Source organism: Bidens hawaiensis, unplaced genomic scaffold, assembly GCF_021521415.1.
Source record: "Bidens hawaiensis isolate Kalapana, Puna unplaced genomic scaffold, B.hawaiensis_p1.1 tig00005181_1, whole genome shotgun sequence".
Classification (NCBI taxonomy): Eukaryota; Viridiplantae; Streptophyta; class Magnoliopsida; order Asterales; family Asteraceae; genus Bidens; species Bidens hawaiensis.
In genome coordinates, this window is record NW_027491333.1 from 1537763 (window position 1) to 1550090 (window position 12328).

Consider the following 12328-nt stretch of genomic DNA (forward strand, 5'->3'; position numbering starts at 1 on the left):
TGCATTTACTGACCCAAAGAGAGTGACTAAGTCACATATACCGGTTTCTAATGCTCCAATTAAAATCAATGTCCCAGACCACCACATATTGGTAATGAATCTAATGCACGCCTAAAACGTGGCAGGCCAATTGGTCCCAAAGACAAAAATCCTCGAAAGAAAAAAGGAGCAAATAATGAGCATAGTCAAATCGAGATAGTAGTAATGCAAGAAAAGGAGTCTCCTAAAGAGACACTAGACATGATGGTTCAAGACGAACATAAGGTACCTGAAAATGAAAAGATCCCAATAAACTATATCATGTCTAGGAAAGTATGGAACCGAAACCAAGTCGACGTCGATGATATTTTTTCATATAACGTAGCGCTAGAAATAATAGAAAACAATGAGGATCATGAACCAATATTTGTTGATGAATGTAAACAGAGACATGATTGGCTAAAATGGAAAGACGCAATTGAAGCAAAATTAAATTCCCTCACGAAACGGGAAGTCTTTGGTCTTGTAGTTCAAACACCTAAAGGTGTAAATTCCGTTGGTTACAAATAGGTCTTTGCGCGAAAACGTGATGAAAAGAATGAGATTACACACTACAAGGCACAATTGGCAGCACAAGGTTTTTCGCAAAGACTTGGAATTGATTATGAGGAGACGTATTCTCCTGTGATAGATGCAAAGACTTTTCGCTATCTTGTTAGTTTGGTAATACAACAAGGTATTGATATGCGTCTAATGGATGTTGTGACAGCCTACCTTTATGGCACTTGATACAGAAATTACATGAAACTACCTGTAGGATTCAAACTACCAGAATCATGTAAATCAAGTTCTCGAGAACATCTTTCAATTAAACTAAACAAATCATTATATGGGTTAAAGCAATCTGGTTGTATGTGGTATAATCGCCTTAGTGAGTATTTGTTGAAAGAAGGTTACAAAAATGATTCTGTTTGTCCATGCATTTTTACAAAAAGATCAGAATTAGAATTTGTTTTAATTGATGTATATGTTGATGATTTGAATCTAATTGGACCTCCTAGGGAGCTCCAAAAGGAAATCGAGTATTTGAAAAGGAGTTTGGAATGAAAGATCTTGGAAAGACAAAGTTTTGTCTTGGGTTACAAATAGAACATCTTAAAGGTCGAATACTTATGCATCAAGAAACTTACATAGAAAAATTACTCAAAAGGTTTTACATGGACAAATCACATCCACTGAGCACTCAATGGTTGTGAGGTCACTTGATATGGAAAAGGACCCATTCCAACCACCAGGAGATGAAAAAGAAATTCTTGGTCCAGAAGTACCGTATCTAAGTGCTATCGGTGCATTAATATTCCTTCCGAGCCATACACGACCAGAAATATCATTTTCATTAAATTTGATGGCAAGGTATAGCTCATGCCCAACAAGGAGACATTGGAATGGGGTAAAACAAATATTTCGATATCTCCAAAGAACTAAAGATATGGGCTTGTATTTTACTAACCAATTGAAAACAAGTCTGATTGGTTTTGCAGATGCATGGTATTTGTCTGATCCTCATATTGGCCGATCCCAAACAGGATATTTATTCACACACGGAGGCACTGCAATTTCATAGCGTTCTGTGAAGCAAACAATCACAGCCACTTCATTTAACCATGCAGAATTATTAGCAATCCATGAAGCTAGTCGAGAATGTGTTTGGTTGAGAACTATAATACAACACATTCGTGGATCTTGTGGTATTTCTTCTGCAGACGAGGGACCAACGGTTTTACATGAAGACAACACAAAATGCATTGCACAACTCAAGGAATGATACATCAAAGGAGACAGAACCAAACATATCTCGCCAAAGTTCTTTTTTACACATGATCTACAAAAGAATGGGGATATTATCGTTCAACAAATTCGCTCTAGTGAAAATTTGGCATACTTGTTTACTAATCACTTCCGACCTCAACATTCAAGAAATTAGTTCACGGGATCAGGATGCGTTGACTCAAGGAGATAAAATCATCAGGGGGAGAATAATACGCGTTGCACTCTTTTTCCCTTAGCTATGTTTTTGTCCCAGTGGGTTTTCCTAGCAAGGTTTTTAACGAGGCAACATAAACAAACGTATTTCAGCATATGGATAGTCAAGGGGGAGTGTTATAAATTATTGTAATTATGGTGACTCTCCACCATTATATTGTGACTCTCCATGTATTTAACTTCTCTTTGTGTTTATTATATAATCATGTAATGAGCCTATAAATAGAGGGCTCATGCTCCATATTGAGATATCAATAAGAATTCATTCCCCAATCTTTTCTATATTGCTAATAGGTTCTAGTTGTTTCACACCAAATAGTATATTGTTTAGTTAGTGAACTTCTAAAAAATGGAAAGTTTTTTATAATAATATTTACATTTATTTTTTTCTGTTTTTACAAAACCGAAATTGACGACTCTTGTAACAATTTTTTGTAGTTTCTAATAGTATTTAATGTCATCAATAATCTTGGTAACTTGCTGGTTATATTTTTTAAAGTTTCCTATTGATCTCTTATACCCTATTGTATAAAGATTAATTAGTTTATTACTTTTGCCAACCGAAAAATATCATCTTGCTCGGAACATATTTGTATTGGTTGAATATGTTGTCTGTATTTATATAGTTTATTGATATGTTTTTCCACCCGTGTATAACACGGGCTAAAATCCTAGTTTACATTATTTTAATTATGTTGATAATCAGATATATAACAATGTGAAACTAAATGCATTTATAAATATTATTGAATACCTCTTTATGAAGCCTTTTGCAATATGAAGCCTTTTGCAAGTTACCAGATTGACACATAGGCAGTTTTAATACTTGAGTATTTGTAAAGTTTATGGGTCAGTGATATTTGAGAAATTTGTTTATGTTTTTTTTATTTTTATAAGTTAAACGTATGTTTCAATGCTTTCGTTTTTAACCTACGGTTGGCAGTGAGTTAAATGCCTCTTAAATAAATCTTTGGTAATTATCGTCTACTTTAATGTGTGTGATTAAACATTGTCAAATTCATGCAGCTTACATTGGCGAGTCATAGACGAAATAAAACCAACAGGGTCACAGGGACATGCAAAAAACCAAATAAAACCAACAGGGACATGTATCAATTTGGTTTGGGACTTTGGGTCAAAACGGGACCTTTTAGAAAAAAATATCAATTTTGTTCAGGTCGAAACGGATCCATATTGTTCGGGTGAAAAGGGGTCTTTCATAGAAAACGTGGACCCGGAAACCAGAATTACAAGAATTTCTAAGAACCCGTTCAGGCCAAAGATTTCCAAAGCCATTGCAATTCCATTCTAGAGAGATCTACACAATTGGTAATTTGAATGCTGACATGATAGATAAACCTAAAACAAATGACCAGTTCAGTTCAGTCAGATTATGAGTTAGGTTATCACCCTACGCATAAAATGAGAGTTGTAGCATACTAGCCTTAGACCAGGCAAAATCTGTAGACTTAAAAACTTTTCTATACTTTTGAAACACGAGTCATTTTTATTGACCCATTAGTCACTTCAATTGCACAGCTGGAAGAAACGGATCGCCAATTAAGAGAGCTGAGATAGTAGTGAATAATCGAGGCGGTTGAAAGAGGCCCGAAGTGTGTTGTAAAGAGGTTATAGTCTTCTAGATTTTGCTCTTATGACCCATTAGTCACATTCGTTGATATGATTAGGGACCCTTAATTAATATACCCTGGCAAAAGACATGGGCAACCGATCGTATATCAAACAGCGTCCGAGTACGCACTACTTGCACCATATTTTGTATTAATTTATGAAATCATATAAAAACAAAGTGTCAGTTGCAGATGCAAACTCTTTAATTATCATCTCACTCTCCATCCATTGGTGTTATCCTCTACACACATTTAAACTCTTTAATTATCATCTCACCCCTTAGCCTTATTGAAAGCTCATAAAAAGTGTCAGTTGGAGATGCATACTCTTTACTTCTTTAGTCGCTAATTACCTCTGACTTCAATGCTAGTTTTAGGTGGGTCCCAATCAAACGTAATGATTGGTTTTGATCCGACGTTAAAGTTGAAATATATATTATTATTATTGTTGAAAGTTTGCTAAATATTTTTTTAGTCAAGCCTTTAATATCTTGTGCCACCTGTGCTTATGAAAGTTTTAAGTATCATCAATTATGCATTGTATTTCTGGGCATTCATTTATTGTTTATTTCTTCAAGATATATTACATTTAAGAGTTGATATTACATTATTTAAGAGTTGCAAAACACACACAACCAAATGCATGCAACCGTACCAATTAGGCTGAGGGGTGTGGGGGGCGCGAGAGGGGGTGCGAGTGGGGGCTCCAGCCAATAATATTGTGACGTGTGGCAGAGAGAGAAACTTGATAAGATGGGTGTTGGTTGTGGTGCTCGCGCCCCGGGCCCTGGTGTGGAGGGGCGCGAGAGGGGGCGCGAGCGGTTTTTTTTTTATTTTTTTATAAATGTATTAAAAAAACGTATTATTAAAAAAACTCATAAATTATTTAAAAAAACACACATTTTTTTTGAAAATTCATAATAAAAAAAAACATACAAAAAAAATTAAACAAACAATAATATTTAATAATAAAACTAATCTAATACAAGATCATCTGGTCGCCTCGCCCACAAATGTTCAACCAACTCATGTCGAAGATCCCCGTGTATCTCACGGCTCTTGATATTTGCTATGTTATGAAGTTTTTGTTGATCACTGATTGTGGACGGTTGTGGCGGAATGTCACCTTGGTAGTTTTGGCATATAGCTTTGCCCTCGTCTTCTAACGTCATGTTGTGTAGGATAAGACACGTGTAGACGACGTCCATTATCCTCTCCCGAGTCCAATAACGTATCGGGTTCACCAGAACATAATATTGTTTTTTTATAGCTCCAAAAGCTCTTTCAATATCTTTTCTAGCAGACTCTTGCTTCTTCGTAAAATACTTACGTTTGTCGGCGATTGGATCTGTAAAAGCTTGAACTAACACAGCCCATTCGTTGTAAATACCATCGACCAGATAGTACCCGTACTTGAAGAGTTCTCCATTTGCAAGAAAAGATTGAGGTGGTTCAACCCCGTCGATAAGGTCGTTGATCAAATGTGACTGATCGATAACATTAAGGTCGTTATTTGACCCAGCAACACCAAAAAAAGCATGCCAAAACCAAAGATCCTGTGACACCGCCGCCTCAAGTATGAGGGTCGGCCCTTCATGATCACCACGGTGGAACTGACCTCGCCAGGCCGTTGGACACATAGCCCATCCAACATGCGTACAATCGATGCTACCTAGCATCCCAGGAAAACCATGTTTTTCTGCGTGCACCTCATATATGCGTTGGATGTCATACGTTGTAGGTTTACGCAGATATCTCCGAGCGTAAGTCGATATGACTCCTACGTACAATATATATTACAAAATGTAATAAATATTTAATAAAAAGTAAAATTAATGTTTTTTACCTTGGCAGAAAAAATGAAGGGATTCACGTGCAACCCTTTTCGACATCTGTAAATACTCATCCAAAGCGTCCGACGAGATGCCGTACGCTAATTAACGGATAGCAGCCGTGCATTTTTGAAGAGGGGTAAAACCGGGAAGACCCCTAGCATCCTCCCTTTGTTGAAAAAAGGGATACCGTGCCTCTAAATCACTCGCTATACGCGTGAACAATTGCCTGCTCATTCGAAAACGAGTTCGAAAATCCGACTCCGCGTATACCGGTTGAGGGCTAAAATAATGCCTCATCAAAGTATCATTAGCACCCGATCGATCACGATCACGAGGTGGTGCTCTAACCCTCGGGAGTCGGGGTTGATGGGCTTGATTTTGCAAGAGATTGACCACGGTTGCGGTCAAAACTCCCCCTACATGAAGAAGCAAATCATCCTCTTCGGAGGAGTCGGAATCAGACGAGTACGACGACATTATTTTAAAAAAAAAAATTGGGACGATGGGTTGTTTTTGGATTTTTATATGAAATGGGTTATATATAGGAAAAAAATTTTGGGTTTTATAAAGGAGTTTGGGATATTATATATGAGTTTGGAGATTGAAGTTGTGTTTGATATGGTTAAAATGGGTTGATGGTATGTGATATTGGTATGTGAAATTGGTATGTGATATTGGTTTTGGGTGGTATGTGATATTGGTTATATAGAGAAAAAAAAAATTTTTTTTAATAAACAAAGAGCCCAACGGCTCTATTTACGCATTCCAAGGCCTCCTCACGCGCATTCCCAGCCGCGAGACCCCTTGCGCCTGCTTTGAAAGTTGTGCTCGCGCCCCTTTCTCGCCCCTCTCGCGCCTCGGTGGTGTGGTGCTCGCGCCCCGGGGCGCGAGCGGATTGGCTCACGCGCCCCCTCTCGCGCTCCACACCCCTCAGCCTTACATTTTTTTCTAAATTAAGGCCGATTGTATTAAAAACAAAAAAGAAATTAAAGAAACCTATTAAGGAACAAGACAACACGAGAGTAACCCAAGAACAACACAATACAGATGAAATAAAAAAGAAAAAGAAAAAGAAAAAGAAAAAGAAAACAACACAGGATTAACCAACATTAAACGACACCGATCCTCCCAAACCAAGCCCGATACCATTTACATTATAACTTCTAGAAATTGACCAGATTCAATTAACTTTATCATTTTTCCACTTTCCATGACTCGGCAACTCGGGCAAGCGCCTCATAAGACGATCCATCGCGACTCAGTGTCAACCCACCACTCGCTTTCAACTCACTCACCCTAGTCCTCATCTTCCGACCTTCATCACCCTCAAACACCACCCGCACCACCCGCTCTATCTCCTTCCTCCCGACCACTACCGTCTCTCCACCGTCCCCCACCACCGGCATCTTCACCGCCACCCCGATCTCATCGCTTAATATCGTTGCATTCATCCGCTGCTCTGCATACATCGGCCATGCAATCATTGGTACCCCATGTTTAACACATTCCAGAGTCGAGTTCCACCCACAATGAGACAAAAACGCCCCCGTAGACGGGTGACTCAGCACCGCCATTTGTGGGGCCCACGAAGTAACCACCAACCCGACTTGGTTCGTCCTCTTTATAAACCCGTTAGGCAAGTACGTTTCCGGGTCTTCCGTCTCACTCCCCGCATTGAAAAAAGCCGCGGAATTGCAGTCACTCGGCTTCCGAACCACTAGTATGAAGCGTTGCTGACTCAGTTCTAGACCACAAGCCAATTCAGTGAGTTGTTCACTCGTTAGTGTCCCACCACTTCCGAGTGTAACAAACAAAACCGATTCTTTCGGTTGTTTGTCAAGCCATGCAAGTATTTCTTTACCCGAATCCAGGGATTCGTCTTCTTTCGTGAGTGGTCCGACAGGATAGACCGGCGGTGTGGGAACGTTAAGGAAGTATGGTTCGTGTTTTAACGCTCGGAGCGCAACCGGCTCAAGATCTTCCCACGAGTTCACAAATATCCCGGTGGCCATGGTTAGCTTGCTGACATGATGCAAGAACCATTTGTAGTCATCAGACTTAAAGTCCTGGGTTATGTCTATCAGGTCCCGGGCTCTGACTGAGTGACAGCCCGGGACCTCCATAGGGTCTGGTAGACCCATGGACCCGCAGTTCATCTCGGTGTCCAGCACCGGGAGGTATAAAGAGAACGCCAAAAGCGCTGCTGAACTTGTGAAAAATGAATATACCTGAAATATTGTAAAAACGTGACATTATGTTATTATTCACATAATCACGTCACTTTATAATTATAATAATAATAATAATAATAATGATAATAATAATAATAATAATAATAATAATAAAATATGTAACAAATATAAATGATTTCGAGATTACGTGATATTAATATATACCGGAACGGATAGCTCTTTACAAGCTTCAAACACGCCCGTGCAGAATATGTCGATGACGAAAGCTCGCAGTTTCGGTCTGTCAATTCCTGATAACACGGATCGAAGTGATCGGATGGACTCTTCAGCTATAATGCAAAGGCGGACAAATGCGGTCATGTCATTGGATACAAGACCGGATACGTCGACAAGTGGTAGGTCGACGATATGGAGGTCGGGATGTGAGTTGGAGTTGAGGTATTCGGTTTGAGCCGGGGTCGAGCCGTTGGTGATGACGAGAAAACTGACTTGGAAGTTATGTTGAGTGACGAGACGAGTGGCTAGCTCGAAAAGTGGGGTAATGTGACCGATTCCCGGGCTTGCGAGGAAGGCGACATGCGGTTTTGGTGCACTCTCAATGCCCATAGCGATCTAGTTGTGAGTTGTGACTGAGAATGTGTTTTAGGAAGGTTTGAGGAGATGGTGGTACAATGAGATATGGAGGAGTATTTATAGAAGAAAAATAAATACAACACTTAATATTTTGGTCAAGCTTTACCTTTTTTTTCCTTTTCCTACTTTTTACATGATTATTGGAGATTCATACTAGGAATTGAAGAATGAGATGGGTGTGGGTCACCGTCACATGTTGAATTTTAAAAAGTGTAATAAGATGTAATTTCATTGTAATTTAATATGAGTATTCTTAAATTATCATTCAAAAAATGTGTTTATAAGTTACAGGATAAGATTGTAAGGAAATGTAATAATTTTTTTATAAATTTGAAGAATATTGTTGTTCCTGTTTATTTTTTAGTATTTGTTTAAAGTAGTTGTGTATAAATAAGAAAAAAAAATATAATAATAAATGTATACAAAATATTGTTTAAATAAACAGAAGAGATAATTGTAGTGATTTTTATATTATAGAGACGAAGATGACGGACGGGCTGAGAATGATCTAAGTCAAAATATTAATACTAGTTTACAACCGATATATTGATGCAGGCCCGACTCCGAGAAGCCAAAATAAATTTTGGGCCGAAGACGAAAAATTTTTGGGCCTCAAGTAAAATGAGTATTTTTTGTACTTTAAACAATTTAATTTTTAATGGGCATAATTTGTGTTGTGTAAAAAACTTTTGTATGAAAATAGGCTTAAACATATTCCAAATGAGACTAAGGGCCTGTTTGGGATTCCTTATTTCCACCTCCTTATAACTTATTCTCATAAGTTATAAGTTACAAAAGTGTAACTTATAACCTATTCCCCTCATAGCTTTCAATTTTGACAAATACCTTATGACTTTTTTATGAAAGTTATAAGTCATAAGAAAGTAAAATAAGCAATCCCAAACACCCCCTAAACACACAACCTTTTGGTTGAGAGTCATACCCCTTTGCCACTAAGCCAAACTAATTGTCATGTAATTGAATTTAAACATTAAATATACATATTGTATTTCATAAAAATACATATAATTTAAAAAAAAAATCAGACCTAACGGGGTGTCGGGTCGGGGGCCGTCGACCACCCAGCCCTCCCTAAAGGCCGGCCCTGTATTAATGGTTATTAAATAAAGAAGTTACTTATAAAGTTTATTTATTTGTGCATATTATATATTACTTTCTCCATCCCATTAAAAATGTTCATATTTTCTTTTTCCATTGTCCCATTATAAATGTCTACTTTCAAAATTTATTATCCAATTTCCAAGTTTACCTTTAAATATACAACACTAACATTAATAAACAATATTTATGGACCCAATTTTTAAAGACATTATTGTCATTTGGTAAGCAAAAAATAAACAATATTTAATCTACCTTAAACTTTGTGTTTTTCAAACTAAGACACTTTGATCGGGATGGATGGAGTATTTAACAACAAAAAAGTTTTCTTTCTAGTGTAGTACTACGTAGCTAGAACAATGGTGTTCACGTTTTGTTGGGGCGGTACAATGGTTTGAATGTGGAATAAGATGCTAATGGTTTAATCCATGTAGATTGTAGAGTATAATATTTAGTTACAAAAAATGTACATAGTTGGAATACAATAGACTAGTTAATATTTGAAAAATTAAAGGGTTTTTGGTTTAGCGATATAAAAGTGTTGAACAAGTCTTTATTTTGAAAAGGAGATAAGATCAAATCTCATATGACAAAAAAAAAAGATGTAATAATTTATTGTAGAGTTATGATAAAAAAAAAGGGTGTGATTATAGAGTTAGATTTTCTGTAAGATATAAAATTATAGATAATAAATATAAAATGTATTTAAATGCATTTTTAGTACCCTTAATAGGTGATAGTCACGAATATGATGTTTAAATATCGAGTTTCTAAATTTTAAACTATATAATTGGTGTAATACGAAACTTTATTACTTATAAGAAAGGATTTATTTTATTATTACTTTTATTTTAGTAAAAAGATTATTGATTTGAGAATTATGCCATCAATATTTATAGAAATATATTAAAAGTAGAACCTAACTAAAAGATAACTACGATATATGGATAACTAAATATATATTAAAGCCATACGCTATACTGTATTAAAGCTTTGCATAGGGCTGTCTTTGAAAATTCATATGTCTTGGTCGAGCCGAAATAAAAAGTCTTGTATGCCCTATCGAGTAACAAAATATATAAGTTAATTTTCATAAATTGCGTTAACGTTATAACACCGGCTTATGTATAGCACTGGCTTGAGATTTTCTCACTGCGTCATCTCGTTTTCTCTTTTCATGTTTTTAAGCACCGAATAATTATTTAGGAGACACAGTACTGATTGCTAAAGCCTAAAAATCAAATACAACAAAACATTATAAATTATTTCACAATTTACCAAATACTAATAAAGAATATTTATTACTCAAGTAATTAAGCATTATATATTGTAAGTTCTGTATAGTTAAAATCGTTTGGCTTGATAAAAAAAATTTATCACTCAAGTAATTATCCAAATCTTCAATCGTTCGACCGAATAGCGGAACAACCATGAAATAAAATAACCAAATAGTTAAAAGTTAAAATCATACATTGGTGAGTCACTAAGTTGGTATGGTGGTAGTTGGTATTCTGTTCGGCGACACCGACGGTGGTAAACTGCTGGTAATGGTGGGGACTGGTGGTAGAGAGCGGGGGGGGGGGGGGGGGGGGGGGGAACAACGAAGCGTCGTTAGAGCCTGGAGGCCTTATTTTGATTGGCTTCTTCTTCTTCTTCTTCTTCTTCTTCTTATTCTTATTATTATTATTATTATTATTATTGATTTGTCATTTTGGTTTGCGCCCAATTACCTAAATTTTATCCAATGAATTATTAATTAAAATTTTTTTGGGCCGATAACTTTAAAATGGGTCAAAATCCAATTATAACACATAAGAAATATTTTTTTTTCATATATATATATATATATATATATATATATATATATATACATATATATATATATGGGATGGTTCATGCGAGACAACGAGAAGTGCGATAAATCAATATGTACCGTTGATTATGTGTAATTAATGGATTAGAAAAGTTATGGCAAACTTGTAATTATGAAGATATTAATCTAACAATATTTTAAGACAAAAGACGTCCTTTATGTTTGCACGTTTGTTCAGTGGACATCCTTTAGCAAAAAAAAAGACAAAAAACAGCATTTATGCTTAAAAGATCTTTCAAGTTATGTTCTTTGGCACTAACCCAGTTAACTTTTCTCGTTAAATTTGATATGTGTAGTGCACATGAGGGTAGCTTTGTAATTACACATATTTAATTAATTGATAAAACTAAAAACAATATTATCTTTACAAATCTCTCTCCCTCTCTCTATTTCTTTCTTTCTCTCTCTACTCTCCACCCACCACCCTTTCTACACCCATCTCCACCACCACACTAGACCAACCATGAAATATCTACCACTATCAAACACCTAAAAACATTTGTACACTTTTGCCATTTTGTCATTAATTAATGTATATACACACTTTTACTAATCTTCTTGAATGACCAATCCACCATCGCCCTATTCAAACAAACCTCAACATCACCACCATCCTTCACATAATATCCGGTGACCCCTTGTTTTTCCGACACCGCCACAAATCCCCCGCTCCTTTCTCTCTCTCTCTAAACTCGTTATGTTACCGGTGTCTCCCCTCTTATTTTTCCGACACCCCCAACACCACCGATTCACCAACCTGAAATCCGGATATGTAGCGACATCGGCACCTGAAAATTAAGTTGCTAACAAACGTGGTATAAAAACTAACGCACTAAACTACATACGCAACAACTGCAATTGAATTTTGTTGAACATTAGCTCCCTGATTCACAACTGAAATCGATGAAGAGGTGAGCCGTTGATATAATGTAGGAAGGGAGGGGAATAAGAAGCGGATTTTGTGGCCAGTTTGGTGGTGGGTTGGTTCGGAATTTCAGATCTGGTATGCCCTGGTTTGGATTT

The 12328-nt window shown here is 36.7% G+C and overlaps 1 protein-coding gene across 1 annotated transcript; it reads right to left on the reverse strand.

Annotated features, from left to right (window-relative positions):
• Positions 1-6598: 6598 nt before the first annotated feature.
• LOC143629324 (UDP-glycosyltransferase 72B1-like) lies at positions 6599-8377 on the reverse strand. The gene is made up of 2 exons (XM_077098628.1): positions 7885-8377; positions 6599-7716 (listed from the first exon to the last, which is right to left on the reverse strand). Exons 1-2 carry the CDS (start codon positions 8284-8286, stop codon positions 6682-6684), a joined length of 1437 nt encoding a protein of 478 aa, XP_076954743.1. The 5' UTR covers positions 8287-8377; the 3' UTR covers positions 6599-6681.
• Positions 8378-12328: the final 3951 nt, after the last annotated feature.